Genomic DNA, 27,985 nt, shown 5'->3' on the forward strand with positions numbered 1-27,985 from the left:
TGGCTACTGACACAGTCGCAGGGTGCACCAGGGGTTGTCCAGGTTGGACATCTGGAAGAATTTCTTCACTGAAGGGGTAGTCAGGCATTGGAAGGGGCTGTCTAGGAAGGTGGTGGGGTCATGATGCCTGAAAGTGTTCAAAAGACAACCAGACATGGCACTGAGTGCTGTTGTTTAGTTGGCAGGGAAACTGTTCCAAGGTTGGACTCAATGGTCTTGGAGGCCGTTGCCAACCTTTATGAGTCTATGAGCCTTTTCCCCTTCTGTTGCAGGGAAGCAAAGGGACATCACATTGAGTTCAAATTTTCTCACTGTCCTACTGGATTACTATTCAGACACAAAGGGTTTGGTACTGTCTAAAAACTGGTCATGTTTATCTGCAGATGCTTGTTATGTATCAAGTCAACAGCACAACAGCATTCCAGCGGGAATAAAGTTGTGGTTTTTGTCAAAATCATTTTATTAAAGAGTTAATGTCACAACAAGCTCAAAATAACACATGCTTCAGAAATAAACTGGATGAGAATTTCTCAGAACAGAAACAGAAATGGATTGAAGGCATGGTAAAGCATCAGTTCCAAGAAACTTTTGCAAACAGGTGCAAATTCTGTTGGTGCAATGGAGAAAAAACTCAGAAAAGAAGCCTCCTGGGCATGACTTCTCTTTATGTAGTGCAGTTTGTCATGTAAGTTAGATTGGAAAGGGCACAATTTCGATGGCTGCACAGACCCAAATTTACGTCTTCGATAATTAGCTCCAGCACAGGTTTTTCAACTGTGAGTACTAACAAAACAAATTAGTTGACATTTTAACATAGCAGTAGTAGATATATTATATACATGATAGATGTTTGACTCATGCAGCCTCTTCAGTTACATGATTTTTTTTTTAAATTTACTCAAGAAACATTATAAAAAAATAGGTTTGCAATTTGTATTTCTCTCTGGTGTTACCTCCACATCACCCCAGGCAAAGACAGTGTTTCAGCAGATAATCTAATTTGGCAAGAAATCTGCCCTAGTTCTTAACCTCATTTTTCTAAGTCCACGTAGAAAATAAATGCGAACTCTTTATACAAAACAAGAGCAAATAACTGTACCTATAGAAAAGGGGATTCATTCCCTTTAGTTTTATTATCATGGCACATACTTTATAGTTTCACAACAGCATACTAATTTTCATTTAGTATTTTTAAACTCCAAAAAAGTGTGGATGAAGGGAAGAATGTGAGTTACCAGAGGCAGCTGACTCATGCATTAAGCAATTCATGTTCTTTATCAGTTCTCCCAACAGCATCAGGATTGGATAATGGGTCAAGGTCAGCAAAGAGACTGAACCAAGCAGTCAAGTCTTTAGGATTCTTTGTAGATTCTGGAAAAAAAAAAAGAGAAAAGAAATGTACAGACTTGTCAGCTATTTTAAAACAAAACTGACTGAATGTTTGACTGAGGTCAAACAAATGCCATGCTATTGTTTAATTTATTACCAAGGGCACTTCTGACAAGAAAATCGGAATGAGTGATTTTAAAATGAGCATTTTAAAACACTATCAGAATATAGAACTTCAGTAAGAATGAGCGTTTTACACATCTGCTATGTATTTTATATGGCTCCTGCCATGATAAGTACAGGAACACCTTAACTAGAAACAATCTCACACTGTCTAGCTTTGTTTCATAGAAGGTATTTGAGTGTGCCCCTGCATGCCTGCAAACAAGCAAAAGGAAAGTGAAGGAAAATTTTACTTTCAACCTCTCTTACAGGACTAAATTCCTTTGCCTAAATCCAATTCATATGACTGTTCTGTCTCCCCTGTATACAACCAACAAGGTCATTACTCATCTGGAATGAAGTTTTAATGGGAATGCACTGGCTGGAGAGAGAGAGAGAGGGGTTATGTTTGATAGCCAGTCCCCAGTACAGCTTCTACTATTGTTTTGATGGATATAGAAAAAATATGAATAGGGAATATACCAACAGCAGGTGGACTATTTAACCTCTGTGTCCACATTGACATGTATTTCACAGAAGTCTCCTGCCTGTTCTTATTCCAACTAGGCAGATGTTCAGGTTAAAGCAGTAACAATTTTGGCTGCTGTGAAGAAGGTACATCTCCACTAGCTTTGTTTTTGTGGCCCTATGCCATATTACACTGATCGTGGAATAAGATGTGCTCTTCACTCAGAGACATAATGGCACACGACAGCTTTCTTTGTGACACAAAGAATTTGCAGACCAAATAGGCTCTGCCTGGCATGACACGCCTCTTGGTATTTGCCACTTTCAGAACCCCAGACTTCCAAATAGTTGAAGGCTGTTCCTTCTGCTGGTGCCAGTCCTGTGGCTGTGTAATGACTGATTTCCAAAATAGTTTCCAAAACACCTTAACCCTCTTTTCTTTTCTTCTGCTGAGCTGAAAAATGTCAGGGGAAGGAATACATGTCACCCCTTTCTTCTGCACTGAGCATTTCTGACTTTGCTTCTGATCAAATGTGAATGCACAAAATTGGCTACTAACTGGAAAAGGAATTCAACATAATCCTGGTTCACTTATCCAGAAAATAGTAGTCAAAAATCAGCAGGGCTTTGTCTCGGTATATGGCAGGACTGCACTCTTGGCTCAGTTGCAACAACTGAACTAAGTTTTAAACAGATGATTGCTGATATATGTTTATCAACAAAATTTGCAATTAGGGCTCTTCTGCCTTATCAGTAGCCTGTATTTTAGACTCAATGCTAAACCCTAGAGCTACAAAACATTGTTTAGCTCAGACAAAGTGCATGCAGATGCTATTCTGTTACTCAAAATTAAAGCAGGTAAGAGAAACTGTAGCTTTAGCTCCTTTGTTATATAGTAAATTACTCTTTTGACATGCTATTAGCACTAAGCCTACCACAAATATACATACACACACATATCGTACACCTAATTAAGGTGAAACAAAGTAATCAGGGAGCACAAGACTGAGCTGTCGTTACAACAAAAATAAGTTTTGTTATGACAGTAACTGAGGAGACAAGAGACACTATACAAGATACAAGAGCTAAAAAGGAAAAGCAAAGTCACATGAATATCACCTTTCACAGGCATCTTGTCATCATTCACATTCAGGCTGTGTGGTTTCTGTGCTGGCTGTGGTATTGACGGTGGGCTCACACTGCTGGCTGCCCATCCTAAAATTCAGGAATACAGCAGCATTAGCATGAGGAGTGACTTTATTAACTCCAGCACCCCAGAGTCTGGCAGCATCAGACAGCGGAGCAGAGTATTAGGTTTATGGCCATTCATATCTGTCCTTGTACACACAAAGTCAGCAGTCAGACTGCAGAGGAGCAACATCCTTCACAAGAGAGTATCTACACATCACTTTCATCATCTCCACATTCAGGCAACTATACTCTTTTCAAACCTTTAACCTGGCTAAAAAGGATTTTTGTTTCTTGTATTGAAACACAGTTAATACTCATTCACAGAAAGGCCAGTTCAGTAATCAAGTCAAACACAGCTGTAGGGAGAAGAATCACTTACATTTGGGTGGAAATACCACATATAACAGACATTTTTTTCCACCTTTCTTTACTTCTAAAGTTCCAAAGACTTCCATGTCATCCACTGTTCAAGACAAAACCTTATTTAGAGACCTTAGATTTTTTTAGTTAATTTTGAAGTAATTCTGAAAAAAAGATAATTTATTGCAAAACACTGAAGAATTAAATTCAAGATTAATTACTTCAAGTTAACTTAAAATTACATTTTAATGGAGTATTTCTTTTCGTTCTTTATTTGAAAGGATCTTCTCAGCAAGGAGAGAGCAACTATGCAGGAAAAAGAGAAACAATTTTTACATGCATATTCTATATCCACAAAAGAGTAATGATAAATAGAGTTAATAAGGCCAGACGAACAGGCTGGTAAAGTGAACTAGGAGTAGTATACTGCAGAAACATATTAGGAAAAGACCAAAACAATTTTTGTCCCTGACTTAAGGTATTTAAATTCATATCCTTTATTACATTTAGAGGACAGGAGATAGTATTTCTAATTTAATTAATATCTCCTTTAAGTTTGGCCTGGTCAATTATCCATCTAATTTGGCAGTATCACAAACAGGACTGCTCATCTATGCACCTAGTTACCATTTCTTTATTCAGTCTCCTTTTTCTACAAGTTCATGCTTTCCCATCCTTTTTTACTCTTTTTGTCCTTCCTCCCCTTACTTTCTGCACTTTGGGGAGCCCTGTCAGATACTGGCACCCAGCATCCTGACAGGTAATGCAACAACCACATCAGTCACATCAACCCTTCCTCTCTCGGCAGATTATTCTCATCACTTTCTGATCTTACCTTGCCTATAAAAGGTCTAAAGCCCAAGCTGTGTCATAAAAAGAGGCAAGGAGAGTTTTTCTGTAAAATACATGAATTAGGAAGGAAATTTAAAGCCACAAACATCCTCTGTATCTTTAAGGAAACTAACCAAAAACTTCTTCAAAATCTGGATGCAGACTGCTCACATGTATTTGCTCTAGATGAAGGTGGTAAAGGCTTGTGAGCCAGCCTGTGCACTCTGAAAGTGAGGTTTTAGAATTTAATCTTTCAAATAAGCAAATCTGAATGATAAATAATGGAAAGCATGGTATTACCTCTTCAGAATGACATACTTTTCCAGGCATTTTCTCTGCTTGTGTTACAAATGAGAATGGCAGAGGACATTATACACAGCTACAGTAGACTGCAATGCTTTTGTGTGCTTGGAGATGCACTGTGAGAAAGTGTTTGATAAGGCAATGAATGACAACAGGTAAAGTCAGCTGCTTAAACAAGTAGAGCCAAATCCTAATCTGATAGAAATGAATGGGAGCTCTGCCAGAAACTTTCTGTGCAAGTCCCAGTGACTTCAGTGAGATCAGGAATTGGCTCCCTGAGACATCACTGATGTTCCTTTACACTGGTGTGCTCAGCAGGTCAGAGAGCAAAACACTTCAGACCAGTGAACTCCTTTGTCCTCCTTTTGAGTCCCTGGACTAAGGCCTGGGAGGCAGCACATCTGTGAGAGATGCTGTGGCCTGGCTGTCTGTTTAATGAAACGCAGGTAGCTCAAGAGCCACTTAGAAAAACAAAAAGAACATAACAATAGCAACAAAAAAATCCAAACAACTACATTCCAGAAAATATGGGATGTTTTCATAATGAAATTACTGATCTATGAAGGTACTGGGAAAGACTGACACAGAACTTTTATTAAATACTTTCATGAATTATGTTTTTAGTGAGCTACAGAGAACAACTTTGCCTTTCAAAAACAAACCACAGCCTATCAGTTTGAATGCAGTTGTTGGCCCTACGCCTGTTTTGGTTTGCCTGTTCACAGGATGGCTTTGTTACATGAGCAGACAAAAAGGTTATTGCCAAGACAGCAATAAAGGAAACCAAACAGCTTGCTGTTCAGCGAGCATCTTCACAAACATTGCAAACATTAAATTTAGAAATGGAAATGGTGAGCTGTGCATTTTCTTACCAACTAGAATATATGCACATGTAGGGAGATAAAGAGGAGCCCTTAATGGTATAAATGAGTATGTAAATGAGGCCCATAAACATCATGAAAAGAGAAAGCCAATGCTCCCTCTGAAAACGTAGAAAGGCAACTGAACTACAGAGCTGTATCTGGAGGAGAATCTAAAAGGTATGTTGGGAGCATGCTTTGTTTCTATTATATACACACACACACACACACACACACACACACACACACATTTATATGTATTTTAAACCAGCACCTGGTAGCCCCATAGCAATTCAGAGTCCCATTGTGCTGGATCCTGCCTATAAATACAGCCAGAGAAAACTGAGCTGGGAATTCCTGACCCTAACAGTTTATAACCTGCATAGCATTGTGCCTGTTTTACAGATTAAGATCTGAGGCAGAGAGAAAACAAAGCCCCAAAGATTTATGAGCATGCTTAACATAAAATAAGTAAGTAATCCCACTGAAGTTAATAGAAAAGTTAATGTGCTTAAAGTTAAGCATGTGAGTTTTAAAAATCTTTATGGTCTTAAGGCCAAATTCACACAGGAAGTATGCAACATTGAGGCTACAGTGTAGCACCTCACACTGAATAATTATTTCGCAGTCCTACCAGTTAGGGGGGAAAAAAAGTGTAGGAGGTATGTCACAAGTCCTCAGCAAAAATATAATTCATATATTCTAATATTTCCAACTTGAATGTCTAGATACGCTTATACTCCAGTTAATATTTTTTTAAAAAAAAGTCTCTCTTCTCATATTCAATGATAAGGTCAGATTATGAAAGAAAAGCTGTTAAGTGAAATGAAATGTAGTTTAAGGTTAAAGCTGAGTTTTCACAAGATATAAAATGGACCAAATTTAATCTTCTGTTAAAAAACAAGAAACAAAAAACTTAGAAAGATTATTTTCAGATACAATCACTCAGCTGATTAGCCCTGACTTTTTGAATACTAGTACCTCAATTACCACAATCTTCTGCCAAAGCCTTGGAAACCCATTTGAAAACATCCACATATTCTACCCTTTCAGTATGGATTTATTATTTTTTTTACTCAAAAAGATTTTGGGATACCATGTTGACTGGAATGGATTTTCCATTTCTAGTGTTCCTTGAATGCAACATATCTGAATTCTGATTCTGAAGTCTCTAACACTGCACCCAATGCCAGTGCAAATGAGAGCTAACAGCCACCTCAGAAAGGGTACCCAACCCCGCTTGCTGTTTATACCTAAAAAATATTTTTCCTTCAAAAATATATTTACATTTAAAAATTTAAATTACACAGAAATGTAAAATATATTTAACAGTACGTAAAGCTGTGGGAGAAAAAAAAATCAACTCATAATATTTCTGTTGCTATTTTTAGTAATTTGCCTAAAAATCACGTACATTATAAAAATATATCTAAACCTGTGCATCATTACAAATGTCATTCCCCCATTTTTCATTTAAGTGCTGAAGCCAATGAACCCAGATACCTTGCTCTAGGGGTGCTGGTACTAACTGTATTAATTATAAAGTAAATCAAATTTTCTTATTCCTGCCAAAATGTCACAGGTCATTTTACATCATGCATGACTCTTCCAGTTGCATGGTTTCCAAGAAATAGTCTCCAGGACAGAATCAGCCTGCTACTCTTTTCTGTATTGCTCTTCCCCAAATGGGATTTAAACGACTTGGGACAGAGCCCAAAAAGGCAAAGTCCCCTCCAGCTTGCAAAGCCCTATGAAAAATCCAGCCAGACTGTGAGGAGGACAAAGGTAGGTGCTGCTGGCTGTTTATCACCAGCCTGCTTTCCTCCCTTCCTCCCTTCCTCCCTCAAGGCCAAAGCAGCAGCAGGAAAGTTCTGCCCTAGTTCCCCCCTTTTCTTTCCCCCAGCAGTAGCTTGGAAAAGCCAAGAGATTTAACTGCACAGAAGAAAGAGGAGAGAAAGAGCTGCATTAGCAACCAGCCTGCAAGAGAAACCCACCTATATGGTTGCTAGGATGAGACAACCCATTCTACCTGACCCATATCCCTGCGTATAATGGTATAGGATGCTTGGAGGGAAAAAAAAAAAAAAAGGCAACTGATTTTCACTACAATGTTTAAAAATAATATCCCCAGACAAAATACAGAACTTATTTTTGGTTCCTTGGCCTCTTAACAGAGACAGCAGTTATGATTAAATCAGTAAAACCCACTCAAACATATTTTCTGTTTCAGGAAAAAAAATTATTTCAAAGGTCCACAGAACATTTAAAGAAGCTCAATGAAAACATTCAAGACAGTAATCTTGACTTTAGGTTTTGGGTACATCATTCTCAAACACTGAATGAGAAGGGCTGGAAAAACAAATTAAGTTACTTGCATGTTTTTTCTCCAGGCCATACTCTGCTTTAATTTCAGGGCTTCTGCAGCCATGGCATAATATAAACTTTCACCACACTTCTACATTCCAGAAAACCATACTCTAAACCCTAACCCCAACATACTGACAGAACAAGATGAGCCCTCACCATGTAAGGATGACTGCAAGTCATTCATGTTTTGGTCTAGCAGCTGTGAGGGCAAGTAGCCTGATGGTGCTGGTACTGCAGATGATGAAGTGTTCTCCCCATCTCTAGCAGAAGAGTTCATGGTGAGATCAGCAGCCTGTCCAAAAACAGCTGTCCACTCTTTGCTGAATTCCCCCTCATCCAGGGAGGAAGCGTTGAGGATCTCATTCAGTAATACCATGTCATCCTTATCACCAGGTTCTGGCTCCAAGGATCTCACAAACTTTTCCTTTGAAGCTGTCTCAGAACAAGAGAGTCAAGATAAATAATTTTTTTTTACACAAAGTAAAGAAGGAACATTTTAAAAATAGCCAATCTAGGTTTTGTATTTTAAGTGAGATGGAATATTTTAGCATGAATATTTATTTTCTCTTTTAGACTCAATTCTCTTGGACATCTAGGTTTATGCCTTATGCAACAAATAATTCCTTGATTATCTTAGATAACCTCACTGCTGTTAAGACTCACTTCTCATTAAAAATAAAACTAAAAGTATGCTTAAAAATCTATTAAACACACCGAAATCATTACACAGTCTAATATTTAGATCATTGGAAAAGACTACTTTTATGTTGCTCCTTGAAACATTATATGAAACTCAAAAAAAGCAGATTGGTATAAACTGTAAAAAGTAAGACTTGGGGATTATTCCAGAATCTTGTGAGAACTTAAGATCACCCTTATGACCTTCTGATCAATGCTTGAATTACTAGGGTATTTCCCCATGACAAAAGGTTAGTCTACCACACAGAGTTAGACTTTTACACTGATTGATTCTGTAGTATTTTTTTCTTCTCATAAGCTGCTGAGAAATAATTGGGGCTCACTTTCCTTCTGATTCCCTGTGCTAGTTTTTCCAGCAGCAGAACTGCAGCTGAAGAAGCTCTTAGATCACTTGAGCCATTGCTCCTTAAAAACATTTTTTTCCTATTTTAGAATTGTTAAATAGTTATATAAAATATATGAAACTGGAAACCAGGATCCTAATCCCTTTCCAAAATATTTTGAGAGTTAAAGGAGTATCATGGACCCCCAAGTGTTATTTTACTTGGAAACATTTGGAGCTCCACTGTGGAAGTCTGCAGATCACAAAAATGGTGGTTAACAAGGCTGATAATGTTACATTACTGAAATCCAGATCATTTTATCTTGATTATGATTGTTTCAAACTACATGTGGTAAGGCACAGAAGCAACTTCAGTTTTCCAAAGTTTGGGTAGATGAGCCGAACTCTCCAATTTGCATTCAACTTACAAAGATGCTTTTAACCCTTTTGGGGTGGGACAAAAGATTGAGAGTAGCAAAGTGGTTGCAACAGGCCATTTTACTGAAACTCAACAGCCTCCTCAGCAGTTTCCTGGTAATAGCTGTAATAATTTATAATGAAATGGTTGAAGTTGAGTCAGACGAGGAAAAAAAGCACAAAACTGTGTTTTAAAATAGGCTCATGCGTCAGCACACACACCTACGTACTAAGAAACAAATAAACCGACACACAATAAAATTATTTTATTCATTACTGAAGTCAGCTGTGAGATTCAGCTCCTTTCTAACTCACATTTTGATATACCTCTGTATTCCCTGACAGGGCCTAAAAATTAGAAATAGAAACATTAGAAACACGTCAATTCTCCTGATGTTCCCACTAGACTGTAACTAAAATACCACAGGAAACAATTTGTTCTTACGAATTTTCAGGCTGTTTTCCCATCTTCAGATAAAGAGCAAAGATTACTAACATTGCCCAAGTACCTCCAATTCCCCCATGTTACTCAGCAGGTAAGACAGAGGGTTAATCTTCCCTCCCTGCTATTTCAAAGGCCCTTCAGAACTCTATGGGGCATCACCATCTCAAAGCTGTTTTCAGGAAGCCCCTTCATGAACTTGCAGGGGGAGATGCAAAGGGAGCAGCATTTGTAGCAGATCTGCTACGACACAGCACCAACACCACACGTAACCACAAGTGCCCCAAACAGAAAAAATGCAGCAGCACAGCTCAGAGCAAAGCTCTGCTTTTTCTGGGGAATCACTGCAGGAGCCCCATCTTGACTTCAGGAGCAAGTACAAGATAAAGCTTTACATGTGAAGAGCAGTCAGGTCTTGCTGCAGGGTGTATGACCACCAGAAATCTGAGGAGTGACACATTTTGTGGCTCAGCAATCTTCCTGACCTTCCTGTGGGCACCATGCACCCGTGGCAGGGCAGGATAGTGTTCAGGCTCAGGCTGCTCTGAGTAAGCAGCAGCAGCAGCAGCAGCAGCAAGTTTTACTCTTGTTTGCAATAAAGGTTATCTAGAAACCAATCTTGCTTACCGAGATATTACTCATGTGGTATCTCTGCTAGATTACTAGAATGATATGGACTTTCTCACTTTACCTGTAAATCTTCTATTACTTCTTTTCCTGTTTCTGTTTTCACTGCCCCTTTTCAGTCAAAATCCTTTTTTCTGTCTGCACATGCTGCCCCAACCTTATAAATGCCCACGAAAAAAGTCCAAACCTTCCAATAAAACACTGAAAGAACAATGTGACTATATTCTTTTTGTAATTGTTTGAACAAGCCTCTAGCAATGCTCATAATTCCTCTGTAAACATATCTCATTTTGCTGCTATTAAAAAAAAGGGGAAGAGAAACTAAAAATATTTACAACAGTACATGATCAGCAACACATGATAAAGACTTCCTTCTGAAACACACAAGAAAGTGTACCTCTCACTATACTGCTTCACTGAAAATAATACAATATTCATTAGCCTAAAGCTAGCTAGTGTGCAAAATTAGGTCAAATGGCTGATATTTTAATAGTGCCATAGCCATCCTTAGCTGATGCAGGCATCCCCCAGCAGTTTTTGTATCAATTTAACTGTTTAGGTAAAGAAAAAAAAAGTGTTCTGAGTGACACAGCTAAGGCTGTATGAGCAATAATTGTATGTATTATCTGTATCTCCACTAGGAAGGCCCAACAAGGAATGGAATTGAGTAAGAAGAAAACCAGAAGAAAAAAAATGCCACTACCAGACATGCACCGACCTTTTCTATTAACCACAGAAAAGAAGTCATTGTTACCTTATCTATCCACAGATTAGGGCTGCTTCTGCAGACAGCTGAGAAACTTCCCTGGTGCCTGCCCTCATGGCTGACTCCCCACATGGATAATATCCCCCCAGTGCAAGATACTACCCGTGGCAAATACAAAGTCAAGGTGTTTGCAAATGTCCTTGAAGGCAGTGTTTTAAATAACCCAAATGCTCTTGGTCTGACTGACTAAACCACACAAAGGCATTTTTTTCTTTGCTTCATTTGCTTTTTAAGTTGCCACAGTTGTTTTTGTTGTTGAAGGTTATTTTTACTCATTCTTCTGAGATATATGAGTGAAAATCAATTGAAAAATTATACACAACACTCTGACTTCTTATGAAAACTTAAAAAACTTCAACCCAATATTTCACGTTATCTGGTAAAACAGCACATCCTCTTGAGCTGCCATGGATCTCACGTAAGTGTAAGGACAGTGGATTTAATTAACTCTCTGTCTGAAAGAAGTCACCAGTTCTTACATGGTTTTAAGAAGACTAGATCATTTGTTTCTGATATGTACATTTCAAACACAAAATCTTGTGGTTACTAGTGTATTGCCAAGGGTTGTAGCACAACAACTAAAGAACCAAACTGAAAAATTTGTGATATGTTATAGGAGGGGTAAGGTTTACAGTGGAACCTACTTCAGTTGGGCAAAAGGATATAGCGCAGTCTACCTAATCTTGAATTACCTGGTATAAACATTTTATCCCCATTAAGGTTTACTTCGTATTGTAACATCAAGAATAGTGCTTCTGCTAAGTCTCCTTTAGCACTGTTTAAGTACTACAGCTGAATAATTTCATTCAACCTTTCAGATTGTGAAAGAAATTAAAATCTAAGATTAAAAGTATACTTGGAGATTATGATTGAAAAGCAAATGAAAAAGATGAAACAGACATGCACAATCATATCATACCATTTTCTTCAGGCTGCAGGTCTAATAACTCATCTATAGCACCTAAAAAAAAAAAGAACAAATAAAGAAAAACTAAAAGCAACGAAGGAAGATCTGCAGTACACTGACAATTACTATGTACACATGTAAAGATAGTTTTCTTAAGTGTCTTCACCTGAGTTCTGCTCGTGGTTACAATGTCCTTGTAACGTGGAGATGACATCCTTGCCATCATCAGCTGTAATCAAGATCCATAAACATGTCAAATTGCACTTGGCAGGAGACCATGCTTATAAACAATGTCACTCTAAGATCAACATGCAACGGTTGTTGGGATTCATGTTTTAAATGAGTCATGTTTAAAATGAGCCTGGTTACAATGAATGAAAGATCCAAGGTACAAGCATTTCAAAGTGAGGCAAATTTCTGAATAACAACCTTAGGGAGATCTTTGAGTCCCTGTCTGCTACACTACCCTCTCCAGGCTGAGTGCACCCAACTGAGGCAACTGCAACAATCAGACAGGTCTCTCCCGTCCTCCGGAAGCAGAGAAATTTCTTTTAGAAGCTTGTACCTAGGCCAGGAGAGTGCACAAAAGTGCCAGGACCATGTCGCTCTCTAAACTGCCTTCCTTACAATGTGTTCTTCCTCATGACACCAACTCTGGGAACAGGGAGAAGGAGTCTTCACCCAAGCCAGGCAGTAAGTAACAGCACCTCCTCCACAGGGAAATAAATGGACTAAGACCAATAGGTAGAAAAATGTAGAGCTGAGAGTTATAGGCTATTAGGTGACAAAACACCACTTAAAATTCTCAACAACCTTCTTAGACATGGAGTCAAAACAATCACTTAGATTCTGTTTATCAATGAAGAGAAAGATACCCCCGTCAGATGATTAATCCCATTGAAGACATGTAGCAAAACAAGAGGGATGAGTTACTGCTGAATATGCCTTTCTCTCCCTTATTAACTGTTAAAGTAATCTAGCTCCTAGACAACTAAGTCTGTAGCTCTAAAGGCAAAGGGAGGGCTTGGCCACAGTACTGCCAGAACTGGAAGGCCCATCTGCTGGAAGCCTCACACAAGAGGCTGGAAAGGTGAAATAGAACTCTCTATTGGGAAGTAAAAATTGAACCCCAAACTCTTTCAAGAGAATTGCCAATCTCTTCCAAGGGAAACTTCAAGGTGTGTTCAGAACTAAATGAAACAGAACAGTTTGCTGCTGTTCGTATCATATTCTCTTCATAAGGCTTTGCTAGGACAGAAATGTGCTCCCAGCACTGCAATCAGCAGGTCATTTAAGAGCCTGTAAGCACATCTGATCACACTCTACGTGGATATAGACAGAAGAGGGATAAACACACATGAACAAATAGACATGATGCTTTCATAAAAACAATGCACAAAGCTAAAGGGGAAAACCCCAAGCCTAAATTGTCTGGCAGAGGGGAAAAGAAAATCAGAAAAAGAAGTTCATGACAGGTGGGATACGGATGGCCACAATTCTGTAATGAAGCCTGCCTTAGCTGAGTGGTAAACATGACGAAGCCAATCTTAAAGGGATCTGTAGCATAGTAAGTGAAAATGCAGAGCAAATGATAAAAAAAATGGAAGTTATGAAGCAGAAGTAGTTGGTGAGGAAAACTAAGAAGCAACACAGCTCCCTCACTAGAAGCACTGTATCTGTATGACTTTAGAGCATATGGGGTAGTTTAAGAAAAAAAATCTTAGCAATGGCACAGACCTGCTAGTGTATGAAGATGGAAAAATTTAGAAGACCAGTTAGAAGTTTTTCAAAACACTTCAGTTCCTTTTAGGGGTGATGGAGAAAGAGACAGAACAAGGTATTTATATTATGGTGAAATATTTTACAGTCTGTAAGTAACTGAGATTCTAGAAAACATCTGCTAAGAAAATGTAAGTCAGAGTTTGTATCCATGAATATTAAAATATCTTGTCAAAGATACAGCTGATTTAACTAACTGCAAAATGGGTGAAACTTTGAAACACTGGTAAAGTCCTAATATTGTGTCTTTATTACAAAAAACCATCCAAACAACAACCATAATTAAACAGGGTGACTCAAGTAACTGCGAGTTACTACAGGCTGGTAGATCACCATTACTCCCAGTTAAAACATTACCCCAATGCCATTCAGTATGGGATTCAGCAAAAGAACGTGAGCATAATAAATGCTCCTATAATAATTTACTGTTGCTTTTATGGAAAGCAGACCTAGTTGAAAAAAACCAGCTAATTTAATTCTTCAATATAACTAAGAGCTTTTTTCAGTAAAGATATTTGTTTAGAAACAACATGACTTGCACTGCGCAGCCTTCCAGCTAAAAAGTTAGCACTGCGTTAACATCTATAATGAACATATTGAATGGATTAGGAATGTGAAAACTAACAGATGTCAAAAACACATTGTTGGAGAAATAATTGCAAAGTAGAAGTGTTTCTAGTTTAGATCTGCAAGGCTTACTGTTTTATCCATTGCTAGTCAATGGCTTTAGCAGTCATCTGGAAGTAAACACAAAATCACTCTTGAAAAAAATGTGCCAACAACTAACAGACTATTAGAGCTGGTCAGTCAGTCCAGCCATTCCGTTTCTGTAGCCAGAGCTGGGAGAATTTAATACCACCAAGTCATAAGTTATATCTCTAGGAATACAAGGCATGCTGTAGAAAGGACAAATGAATCCTGGAAAGCTGTGACTAAAAGGAACTGAGTCTTGGTAAATAATGCATTCAGATATGAGCTTCGAATTTGATGTTGCAGCAAAATGGGATGTCCTTCTTGGATACAGAAACAGGAATGTGATTTTACCTTCTAGAAACATGACAGATGAGAACAACATCAGAAATGTCTTGTCCAGTTATGTATTTCATATTTAAAAAGGGATGTTGTACAGTGGAATGGAAACAAAAACTTCAAAAGTAAAGATTAGATGATGACTTCAAGACATCAATACAATTAACCCATTGAAATAAAGATTTCAGAGTAGTCTTGACTTTCATGTAGTACCTTTAAAGTATCTTAATGAAGGATAAAATATAATATATTAAAATTATTCTCCATTAATTCAGTAGAAAAAGTTAGATCGTCTTGAAGAATTCCACAGATGAAGATTCCACTTTTTCCAGCACTTCACCACCCTCACTGCAAGCACTTGTTTCTTAGTGCGTACTCAGAATTTCCCTTTCTGTCACTTGTGCCCATTCCCTCCTTTCTTTCACAGCGCACATCCATTCGGAGCCCCCTGGGTGATAACAACCCATAAGGCCATTGGCAGCAGCTGAGTATGATCTTGCCTGGCTTTTGGGCAGAAGTTCCACTGAATTCATCACGTTTTTCACAGAGAACAGTTTAATCACTGGAACAAACTAGTGAGTAAAGTGGCACACTTTCCTCGTCTCACCTATTAACCTGCAGGTCCCTTTCTTGAAGGGTACTTGCCCCATGTAAGAATTAGGTTTTGTAACACAAGCTATTTGACCTATCTGAGAATGACTGAATGAAATGCAGTGGGATGAAATATGTAAGAGATGGGTTTTAACAGGTTCTCCTGGCCTTAGGTTTCATGCATTTGTAGGGATTTGCTGGGTGAAGCTTATAGAGGAAATAAACCAAACCAAACAAAAAAATCCAAGTGTTACAGCACTTACGGAGTTATGATAACATGAAATAAAATACCTGAATAGTTTGATTCCTTGGTATGGCTCTCCTCATCTAATGAAATCAACCTTAATTTGAAAGAATAAGAAAAAAAATGGAAAAATAATTCTAAGGCGCTAAAATAACAATACATTTTCCTCTTTTTGGTCAAATCATTACAGACTCTTATCAGTAACAAATAAACAGATGGACTCCTGCATTTGCTGGTCTGTTTGTTGTTTCATTGGCAGAAGTTTGTTAAAAATGAAAATCAGATTTAACTAGCAGAACCTACCAGCTTCCATTTTTAGTCTGACTCCACCTCTGATGAAAAGCGTCATGTATTCTGCTTTTCCACATTTGGTCTTTCATGACTATCATGAAGGAGCTACGACTGTTCCCCAGCCCCCTCCCTGCTTCTCCCCCAAAATGACAACCAACCGCTTTGCGCTTCTCTTTTTAACAGCAACTAATTAAAACTCAACAGTCAGGAGCATTTTGCCCCATGTCAGCAGATTTCTTAAGTAACAGATCAGCAGCATTGATGAAAAAAGCTCTCAACAGGAGAAAAAAAAGGTGTGGTTTACATGCAATTCTTATACAAAGGTGATCTCTCCAATGAAGAATACATCCTTTCTAACTGCTATGACTTTGTGTAAAGCCTGTCAAGGAGCAGGGAATGAAGCAGCCACAAGGCTGTGGTGGTGAAAAGGGCTGTGTGGGCACATTCCTCCTATCCTCTAGTGACAGGACAGAAAGAGACACCTCCCTTGCTCTTGGGGGTAAGGCCTGTGGTAAAGGAAAATTACATTCAGGCCAAATTCTAGAATAATGAATGTTTACTGTGAATGAAGAGCTCATGAGGATTTAACAAGCTTTGTTTTGTGTAATTCTTCTCGAATCTTAGATGTTTGTTTATGGTTTTAGACAGCAAAAGGGTGACATATTTTTTCCCTCAGTTTTATGCCAGACAAGGACAAAGATAATCCATAAATAAACACAAGTACAACCATGACATGGCATCTGATGCATTTCCTGGTAGGTGCCAACGCACACATCTTGCATAAATCACACATTCATTCTAGAACTTTATATTCAACACTGAGGAAAAGAGCTATTTATTAAACTCTTTATTACTGTCACATGAGATGCAACAGATGGAAGTAAGTGCTGTGAAGACAACCACCTGCCAAATGGTACTTGGTCAAGTCCTTTCTAATGTCAACAGCACCAAATCTGACCAACTTATAAAGTGGTATTGGTCAGTGGTTTTGAATCTAAACCAGAAAAAGGATAGAAAACCTGAACTCTTTAAAAATCCATTATTATAAATAGCCAAGCAAAATCCACGAATCAGTCAAGCTGTTCTCTGCTTTTTGACAACTGATCCTTTGCTGGGTGCTTTATTTAAGCAGGGATAGTCAAAACAACAGGTGGCAGCAGGATTATATCAACATTGCATCTCCTGGCAACCAAATCCTGATGGTCAGGTAGGGGAGGGATCGCATCTCTTTCTCCTGTTCTCCTCTCCCCATAGCAGTCCATTCATAAGTCTCTCTAAGCTCAGAGCTACAGGTAATTCAAAACTTGACAGCATCAGCTCACTTAGATGTACCTTATACTAAGTACCTCCTGCTTCATTGGATTACTAACTGATGTATACATTACAAAAACTAATCGCTGCCCGGAGCAATCAGTAATCTATATCCTATTCCCAGGTGAAAGGAGATGCTGCTGAAAGGAGAAATACAATGCTCATATATCTTTCTCCCCTGTATAGCTGTTTACCATTTCTTTTAATAAAGAAAAAATGAACAAAAGCTGAAAAAAATTAAAAAGAGGACTAAGAAAGATGAAAATCACATAAGGGCCTTTTTAAAGCTCTTAATTTCACCATCAAGTTTATTAGTCTTCATGTACACGTGACAACATTTCAGGAATTTTTCTGTTGAGGTAACCAGTAGAATTAGACTACCTGTGTCTGTATCTCTACTTATGTTTGGTGACTTTAGCAACCAGAAAGCAGATTATAGACAAAAATAGTTATTATTTTGATATATAGGACGTGTGACTTACTGACTCTGCTGATCTTCCACTGAATTGGTGCTCTCACTCTGCAGTTCCTCCTTTTCCGCTTTTTCTGTTAGTTTATTCATAGGATCTTGCAAGCTCTAGATCATAACCATAATATAAATGTAAAGAAGAAAACAAATTAGAATCAGGGAAGCTAAAGTGTGTCATTTAAGACCAAACCTCATTCTAGAACCAACAGAAATCAAGCAAGAACAGTTTTGCACTATATCAAAATTGTATCTGACTCAAGCAGAATTACAAGTGTTAGAAGACACTCATTCAAATTGAGTCTATGAACATACTTTATATAAGAAGGTGACACTTGGCAACTTCTATACTCATGTTCTGTTTCTAATATTTCTAAATGAATATTTCTAAGTAAATATTTCCAATATTTCTAAGTAAATCTATCTATACCATGTGCAAAGCAGGCACAGGTGGCGTATTTCTTTGCTGTTTTGGGGGTTTGCTTATTTTTTTCCTTCCTCTTTTCCTTTTTTGTTTTAAGATGAGAAAAGATCTTTAGATTCTTTACATCTGTTTGTTCACCATATACTGCTTCTTTCCTTATTTATTCTCTTTTTCTCCCTCCACAACTATTCACACAAACTTGGCAACTGCAGTGGTAGTGGGAAGATACTGCTTGTATCCTGAATCTGAAAACAAGGGTTAAAATCTTGGATGATAGTTTGACAAAGGCCAGGTGTGGTATTATGAAACCCTACTGTCCCTTTGCAATCTGAAAGGCTGTGCTACAGGATAATGATGTGCAGTTTCATGGTCAGCATTTTTATAACCAAAATTTGGAGATAGGAAGAAGCCAACACAAGCATTATAGACTGACTCTTTGAAGTGATAAATATACTATTGGTTGTCATTGTTATGCATCAATTAGGAATTCTGTCTGAAAAATGAAATAAAGGAACACAGTAATTAAGTAATAGCAGATATTAGCAATGTAAGTATTTCTATTTCTGTCAAATGGTTTTGCTGTGAAGGTGAAAAAAATTTCCTCTTTCTAAAGTCCAACGTGGTTTCTGAAAAATAAAACCATGTTACATGAGAACAGTCTTGACCATTTGTAATTAAGTTTATTAATATTGCTCTCATAGTCATAGTAGTGCATCTCACCCCAGCTTCTCTTCATGCTCCCCCGAAAAGATAAGGGTAAAACAGAGAAGTCCCCTTTTGCACCACATCTAAAAACCACAAAAATGTAGTGGCTTTGCATCTGGAATGTGAACAAAACATTAACGTGTTTCATGAGAAAAGTAAAACAAAAAACCACGGCCTAATCGACTGAATGAAAGTTAAGAGTGCCCAGCTCATCTGTCACAAGAAAAGCATTCCAAGACATGTTGCAGGTCTTGTTTGCACTGCTTGTTAACCAGGACAGAGGAGTCCCCAGAAGGAGCATTCCAGTTTCTGCTTGGTTCAGTACTTGTCTGTATGAGGAATCTACACTTCAGTATTTTAGAAACTAAACTTACAGATCTGTCATGTACTGCAGTTGTTTTTTTTTCCCCTCTCAATAAGTTAATTCTACCTAGAACTGCTGATTAATTTGTCATAAGCACCCTCAGCACTACAGATGTGGTCAAAAGATGAAGGTCACAAAAGCAGCAATAATAAAGGCCCTAAAGAAATTAACCTTATTCTGTGGTTGCCACTTTTTTTTTGACACTGCAACAGTGTTAACCAGAACCCCATGTAAGTATACTTCTTGGATGGTGAATAACAACACTAGCCAGCTCAGCTAGGTAACCTATGAATGAATGTCACCCTGCATTGGTACTGGGTATTCATTAGACTGAACTTCTCATGCTATTAAAATTGATTGAAATTATTTCATTGACTCTAAGAAGACCTGGACTACAGTTCAAGAACATACAAATATCCATTATACTTGCACAAAAGTGCAGTGTAGAGAAAGAAAGCAGCTTTGCATTATAGGGACTGTGCTGCTTTGGGCACTTGAACCACCACGGACATCTTCACAACAGGACACACAGTCCACTGAATCAGGAGGTGATGGTGAAACAGTTTGTGGTGCTTTGCCTGCTACCAAGTATAGCACCTCAGAGCCTGCTCCAAAAGGGTTGTAAAGGTTTTGGACAAAAACCAGAACTACTTTAACCACTGCCTAATTATACAAGTTAAAGAAAATTATTAGAAGTAAAATCTTCTGTATATTCACCAAAAATATACAGGGAAATAAGCATCCTTCTTTAAGGACCTATATTTTATGAAGTTTCCTTCATCAATGTTTCAGGAAATCCATATTTAAAGGACTGTGATCAAACCACGGAAACAGCATATAGAAATGGAGTTCACAAGTACCTTGGGAAGGAAGCAGCATGATAATAATGGCAGTTACTATTTCCTGTATTAGAAAAATAAACATAGCTCTGAAATACAGCTTTGGTTTTAATGGTGATTATGATAAAAATTGTTAAAAAAAGCAGTTTTATTTTGATGCAATAATTCCATGCAATAATTTTATTCAGACAATATTCTTTCAAAATCAGATAGCAAATAATGAAATTATTTTCCTCACCCCTGCCTCCCTCTACTCCGCATCCTGAGGTGCACTACAAACTGAGGTATCTTTTCAAAAAGATTTTTAAAAGCTAGACAATGTGTATGAAATGAAACAGAATGTTAAAAAGCCAATGTCAACTGTTTTCTAAACATGAACCCACAGCAATGTGATCACTACTCTCAGCAGGCACAGAAATGAAACCATGATCTTCTCTTGTTTCAGGTTACATTAGAAAAAAAGGGAAGAAGTCCCATCATTTAGAAAGTGTAGTGAATTAACAGAGTTATGACAACCCAGACTGAGATCAGAGCAAGCACATCTCAGCTGGATGCACCCCTGCCTTGGCTGCTCAGAGCACACAGATGTGTAACTTCACAGCACTCTTCTGGCTGCTCACAGGGACCAGCACAGATTTTGTTGTGAGCTACACCAGGTATGTGGCTTAAAGTAGGATCCTTGCATATTTAGAAACCTATCTTCCTAGCTTCTTTAATCTTTTACTACAAAAATCTTTAATCTTTTACTACAAAATAAGACCATACACACTACCAGAGCAAGTTCAGAGTCATTCATTCTGCCTGATGTGTCCATCTCTAACACCAGAAGTCACCAGCGGTATTTCACCTGCTCCCAGTACTCAGAGTAAGTATCCAAGCCAAGGGATTCCTCCACTGCAGGTTTAACTCTGGTTCCAGCTCAGGCTCCATTTCTGACTGCTACTCACTCACTAAATTCCTTCACCTGCATCTAGGCTGCTTTCAAGTCACGCCAAGATCATCTGGACTGCACATAAAACCTGCCCTCTGCAGTTAAATCATCAGTGTTGACATTGCACTCAGCTCACCCACAGCTCCTCCCAAGTGCCTTGGACACCTAATGCACTTCTTGACTGAGAAAGAATCAAAGCAACACAGCTAAGGGCAGTTTCAGGAGCCAGGCATACATCCCAAGATGTCACAACATTTATGATGAAGTGCAGCATCACTGAGGAGACAAAAACTTGAATGTTTCATTTGGGGGGAGAGCTGAAGAGGAAGAGGAAAAGCAGGTTGTCTCAGAATTTCCTCCCAGACATTCATCAAGAAAAGAAATATCACACCTCCCCAAAACTCTTAGAGATAAAAAATCATAGGTAATCTTGTCTATGAGTAAAGTCATGGTGTGACAAACAGAAGCAAGAGAGGATACCAAACTACAGCAGAGGTCAGCAGAAGGCAACCGTGTTGTAGCATCTGTTTGGACAGAGTACTCCAAAGGAGTACTCCATGTAAGGAGCTCAGGCAGCAGTATTCCACTTCACACAATAAATAAAAAAACAGTACTCCACTTTACAGAAATAAATAGATGCATTGAGATTTATGCCTTTTGACTCCCTTACCAAGCCTATTTCTAGGCTAATATGAACTCCTCAGGAAGTTTGGTATCCTAGCATTTAAATGTAAAAAATGCAACTATTCTTTAAGTAACTAAGGCAAATAAATGGTAACAGAAACTAGAAAGAGGTATTATTCATTAAAAGTAGCCCCTGAAATAAACTTGAATTCATTTGATATATGTTTATTTCAAGACAATGAAACCTTAAAGGCTTTACCAAAACAGCAGCCCATCATATGTAATATTAAAGTGATAGATACAGTAACTTTTTACATCACTACACACAGAGTTGTTAGCACATTAATAATCATCTTTCATCAAGCATAAAACTCAGAGTTAGGAAATACAGCTGCAATAGCACAATTATACTGCTCTCTGCATATACCCTGAAGCAAAGAAAACAAATGGGCTGCTTTTCATTAAGGGAGTTTGGCAACCATCTCTAAAGACAGTGTTTTCTTTCCAGAAACAATCCCAAGAGGCGTTTCAGAGTCTCTTTCCTGAGGTAAACCTGGTACATGAATATATATTTATACTACAAAATACAACTAGCAATTTTTCTAGTACATAGCACCTCTTAATTTTTCAGTAAGAAAATCTACATCTAAATCAAATATTAACTTGTAATAATTTCTTGTTTTAAAGCAAAACAGTAACTCTACATTCACGTATGCTTAGTTTAATTCAGTTTAATTTGTATGAGCAAGATTTTGTCTTTTATGGAATCATAAAAGACAAAAATTATTTACAAGCATCAAATTCAAAATTTTAATTTAAGAAAGACCCCTTTTACAGTATAAGGCAGGGAAAAATAGTCTAAGAGAAATAACTCCCAATTAAATGTAGAAATGGGCACACTGAAATATTTTACGTGTATTTTAAGCCATTAGGTATTCTGATAGTATATTTTAATGCATAAAGTCAACAACAGACATGGCATCTTCATTAGGTACAGTTTTCAACCAAAAGTTTCTCCATCAGAAACTACACTACCTTAGATCAGCTACAGCTGTTTACTACATTAAAAAAAATACCACGTAATCTCAATGTAAAATTAGTTTCCAGCTCCTTTTTAATATATAGCCACTCTGGCACGAATATATGATATGAATGGTAGGGATCAGTTCCCTAACCATAATCACCTATTTTTATTCCACACCCAGGTTTAGCAGAGGTGAGCGGGGACTCACCACACCCTTCAGAAGTGACAATCAGAGCTCACTTAGCCTAGTAATGCATCTGAAGTAGCAGCAGACATCTATTCTCTTAGGCAACACAACCTCACCTGATGCAATCACCAGATTTTGATTTAATCATCTTAGTAAACATTTAATGTTCAGAAACTAATAGCTGGGGGACAAGAGATCATGGAGAAAACTTTGGTATAGAAAATAACTCTAGAAACTGAAAGAAAAAAACCCTGATACTAAAAGCCAGTAACACAGTCTTACTCCCAAGCAGCTGTTTTCTGAAATCACAGAATTACATGAAATCCTATAGTTTTAAACTATCTCCTGATTGGCATCATTTATCAGTATACATATCAGTGCAAAAACAGGAAATCACATCTTGTCAGTGTAAGAGGTGAGCAATATAATTGTTTAAGATTCTCATAACAAAGTTAGGCTGCATCCTAAACACACTACAATATTCACAACCATTTTTACATTTACTTTTTGCTTCAAGGGAGTACTTGTTAAAGTGTGGGTTCAATATATAGATGGTATTTCTTTATCATAGATTCCCAATCTAATTTCAAACTTAAATCATAGTGAAATGTTTCACAGAAGGAAGTTCAAAAAGTACAAAGCATCCCCAAATATCTCTCATCTTCCATCACAAGGGTACACCAAAACAGGTGCATTTTCTCTCCAAGGTGTCCAAATGTTACTATGTGTCTTGAAACATCCTCTGTGTTGTTCAAATTTTTAGATACAAAAGAGCATGAAGAATAACTACCTAGAAACAATACAGGCTACCTACACAAATTAGACTGAAATTGTTTTGGATCAAAGCAAAGATAAAAACAGCCTCAGAAACCTTTTAACATCAGGAAGGTAAGCAAAGAACCCACAAGCATGGTGCCCAGCTCCTGAGCAGAGCTCTGGCCAAGCTAAGCCCAAGGGGGGGAAGTAAAGGGGACTTTCTTCCCTGGTTTGGAGTTTAACTGGTGAATCTCAAGACAATTACTAGCAATGTCAAGATAGCTATGCCCAACTGTCTCCTGCTGAAATCTGACTGTAATCTCTGACTAGAACCCATCTTCCGTGATGCAGACTATGAAAGAAAGAGGCTTAAAGCTACGTTAACTTCATAGAAAATGAGGATTTCTCCTGCAAGACTGGATTCTTCAGAGGCTGGGTAAGATGAAACAGTTTATAAACCTCTTCAGTCACAAAAAGATTGAGCCTGAAATTTGTTTGTTTGATCTGCTGTGATGTTTCAAGCTGCAGAAGTAACAGTCTCCACAAGCTCTTTATGTACAGTTTAGAAACTGCTCTGTCCCATCCCACATTCTAGAAAACATCTTTAAATATGGCATAGTCATGTACAGACAAGTTGGTAGTCTGGGGTGAATTACACCTTATACCCTCAGGTGCTTCTTTTCCAGGAGCTCAGGGGGAGCCATAGGCTCTAAGGCATAGTGCAGCCCAACTTCCACTTGACATATGCACAAGGATTTCATGGATTGAGGCTGTGACTTGAAATTATTTTCAAACTGGGTTGTCTCTCCAATCAAAGAGTGGCTTTGCGCATGCTGTTCATTCCTCACTCTCCTACCCGTGGCAACCCTTCTATCAGACCTCTGTCACACACATTATTTTTCTCCCATGAATATAGTAGCCAATCAAGTAGTTATTGCACTGCCCAAAATAACTGCAGGACAAAAAGGCCTATGAGGATAACTGGTAGGTTCATGAAGTTTTTCACTGTTCTCCCATTCCTCTACTGAGTCTCAAATTGCAACAAATAGAGCAGCTTCATATGCAAGGAAAACATGACCAGGAAAACACACAAAGCTTAGTGATTATTTTTAGATACTTGGCAAAACTCTGAACTCAGGCTTCAGTCAGATATTGCACATATGCCATACTGAAAGTTTACAAAGGATCAGCAAATACCACTAGTCTACAAAACAGTAATTCCCAGTAAAGCGTTAAAAAGTGAGTACCCTGAGCATCCACTTACTCATATTCAGTCCAAAAAAGGTCTTCTTAAAGAGTGTGAAAAACAAATGCAAAGGCAACATAGTTAGTATTAATTCACTCCTGAGATTTTGGAGAGCAACATAAATCCCTAATTCTACTAGATGAATAATCCAACACAATCCCACAGCCTTTAATATGTCTTCCTTTGAAATATTCCTTAGTCACTGCACTAGACATACAGTTTTTGATCCTACTAGTCAGAAGGACATTAAACAGAAAACTTGAAAGTGTCAGAAAATATATGGGAAAAATATCAACATGTGCTTTCTACATCCTTGTATGATCTCTTACTGGTTATCACTGGGCAAACACATATATAGATATATTTCTTACCTTTAACATAGTGAATTCATATGGCTGATAACCTTTGAAACTTTCATGGATGGCTGCCATTGTGTGTGAAGTTTTTTCCCAAAAATGAAGCAGTGTTGTCTGTAAGGCAGGATAAAATTTCAGCGCCAATGTTAAAACAAATCTGTTTTCAGTGCAAATTTCACATCTTCCCTCCAATGCTAGTTACATATTCTTACAGTTGAATATTGCCATGGTAACCTCTTAAAAAACCACATTAGCAGGAAAACATTCTTTCAGAGGTCAACATTTTCCTTGGATACCTGATATGTTGTTAACACATGAGAAAGGAGGTTGCATCTGCTCGCTCCCAAAAGATCCACTTTTTGACAGACATCAGTCTTCAGTTTGTCAAAGTTGAGTTTTGCATGTCGCACTTGTGCTTGAACCTTCAAACAAAGGGACAATTGTTTATGTAGTGGTTTTTTCCTCCATTTTTAATGAAAGAGCAAACTAATACAACATCTAGGAAAATCGGACAACTGAACAGACTCAATTGCAATTTATATTTTCATCAATCACACTGAAATTAAGATAAAACAGGCTGATAAATGGTACTCTTCCTATTGTCTCTGTTACTGCTTTTTGTAGTATATTCAGTGAAGAATTTTTGTTTTCTAACCCCTGTTTGTATGATGGATATTAGTATAAAATATATATGAAAACAATTGGAAAACATACTTATATTGGTATCTCTTTCAAGAAAGACAAGTTCAAAGGCCAACCAACAAATTTGTAGCTAAAATTACTACATAATATACAGGTGCACTGTCAGAGACATTTCCATGTACCTATAGTAAGAGACAAATCATGCTGACAAACTTTAAAGTCTATCTGCAATGATATAGCACTTCAATATCTTTGATCTGTTACAAAAATTTCACTCATTAAAGTTTTCCTTCTAAAATGGGAACGCCTTTCCTGTTTATTGCTATGAGAAAAATATCAAGTCCCTTTTTCCTACCAATTAACAATTTCAGTTTCAAAAAGTTTTTGTTTTCCAAACTATTTTTCTACCACCTGTTACGTACATAAAAATGTACCTTAAGTACATGTATAACACCCTGTTCCACCAACTGTATATGCTTGACAACAACATTGGCATGATTTTGTATCACGGTAGGAGGTTGATGTGGGCATTTCATACCCAGGAGTTCCCATTTTTGTGACAGCTTTGCACACTACCCAAATACTATATTAATGAAAGAAATTTGTTTAAATTCTGTAAACACGTTTTGTTATAGTTTTCTTCCAATGAAATGGGAAACACTCCAACCACAAAACATCATGGATGTCCTATTACTCTTTCACAGTTAAAATATTTACCCAAAAAATGAAATGTTTCACTGTGAAAACAAACTACTGTAGTAAATTATACATTTCTTTCCTTTTGTGGCCTAATTCCAAGAGTAAACTCATTTTGCCCAGAATACGCAAACTCAATCAGAGATTTGACAAACGTGTATGCTCCTGATCTTCAGAAGGGAACCTGGAACTTTGCAGCAAGCTCCTTGTGCAGTAAGAACAAATACATACATCTCATAATGCAATCTGAAACGTTATGGTTACTGTACTTCTGATGTTATTTTCCCAAACCCAGAGTATACAAGACCTCCAACCAGGCAGGAAAACAGCCAAAGATCTGCATCACAAATTCCCCAGATGACCTAGTCATACAAATGGTGGGACTCTTGGATTGCTGGACACATGGCAACTTTATTTCACTGATCAGATAAGCTCTGCATAAGCAATACTGCACATCAGCCTAATCTGTTCATAAGGAAGAAACTACCACAACTCAAAATCTCTCATAAATGCAGAATCTTACATGAGATTTTAATAACAGAAAAGGATGATGCCAAAGAAAGAAACCTGAACACTTTGTCTTATCGTAGTGAAGAGCAGAGCTACTCTACCTTTACAAAATAGCTTTGTGTTTACTGCATTCATCCAGAAGAGGAAGTCTTCCAGGACAACTCCACATAATTACACCAAGCTATCAATGAACAAATCTTGAGTTCTGGCAATAATAACTACAACTGAAACTTCTGACTGGATCCAGTGCTCTGACCACGAGTAAAACATCTCACTGATGTTGCCTTGCTCGTTATCTTTGCATGTTGAAGAGTTCAAAACCAAAAAGGGGTCTTCAAGAAGATGGAAGACTTCTTAGATAGTTAGGAGATGTTTTAGTGAGGTAGAGACAGATTTGAATTTCCTCAGGAAAGAGGAAATTGCCCCAATGGCTTCCACTTCTTAGGCATTTGGCAAGCATGACAAATGCTAAGCTATGATATAAAAAGCAAGGAATAGCTACTGCCCATATATCTACTATGAAGTACAGTACTTTGTGAAAAGCACAGCTGCCTAGTCAAAACAGCACATGGGTAAAGAGCTTATGAACCTCCAAAATTGAGCAGCAATGGAGGAAGATAGGAGCAGCGGCAGGAGGAATGTAGAAACTTTATCCAGTGCTGGATAAAGACATTTGTCCTGTTTTAGGTCCTCAAGTCCTCTGTTCGCTTTAGCTTTAAGTGCCTGAGAGCACAGTTACAACTTCAGTGTGAAAAGGAGAGTTGTGAAGAAAATCATGGGCCTGTACAAAAAGGAACTTCTAACTGAAATCCAAATATGGGATTACGCACATCTTTTGCCATAAAGAATTGCTGCAATAGGTAGGGAATTAAGTAAGAGATGTTGGAGGGCTTTGAAAAAACTAATTTCAGTTACAGCC

The 27,985-nt window shown here is 37.8% G+C and overlaps 1 protein-coding gene across 4 annotated transcripts in view; it reads right to left on the bottom strand.

Annotated features, from left to right (window-relative positions):
- Nucleotides 1-436: 436 nt before the first annotated feature.
- LOC138106382 (islet cell autoantigen 1-like) overlaps nt 437-27,985 on the bottom strand; it is a 68,802-nt gene continuing 41,253 nt past the window's right edge. The window contains exons 8-17 of one of the 4 annotated variants that reach the window (XM_069006905.1): nt 25,515-25,640; nt 25,234-25,332; nt 17,779-17,873; nt 15,742-15,791; nt 12,218-12,280; nt 12,064-12,135; nt 8,028-8,303; nt 3,079-3,174; nt 1,236-1,371; nt 437-783 (exon numbers count right to left, since the gene is read on the bottom strand). In XM_069006905.1, coding sequence (XP_068863006.1) covers nt 1,250-1,371; nt 3,079-3,174; nt 8,028-8,303; nt 12,064-12,135; nt 12,218-12,280; nt 15,742-15,791; nt 17,779-17,873; nt 25,234-25,332; nt 25,515-25,640 — 999 coding nt within the window. In that variant the 3' untranslated portion in view covers nt 437-783; nt 1,236-1,249. Of the gene's footprint in view, nt 1,372-3,078; nt 3,175-8,027; nt 8,304-12,063; nt 12,136-12,217; nt 12,281-15,741; nt 15,792-17,778; nt 17,874-25,233; nt 25,333-25,514; nt 25,641-27,985 lie in introns of all 4 variants that reach the window. The other 3 variants (XM_069006907.1, XM_069006904.1, XM_069006908.1) reach the window with 3 other exon arrangements.

Source organism: Aphelocoma coerulescens, chromosome 2 (assembly GCF_041296385.1).
Source record: "Aphelocoma coerulescens isolate FSJ_1873_10779 chromosome 2, UR_Acoe_1.0, whole genome shotgun sequence".
Lineage (NCBI taxonomy): Eukaryota > Metazoa > Chordata > Aves > Passeriformes > Corvidae > Aphelocoma > Aphelocoma coerulescens.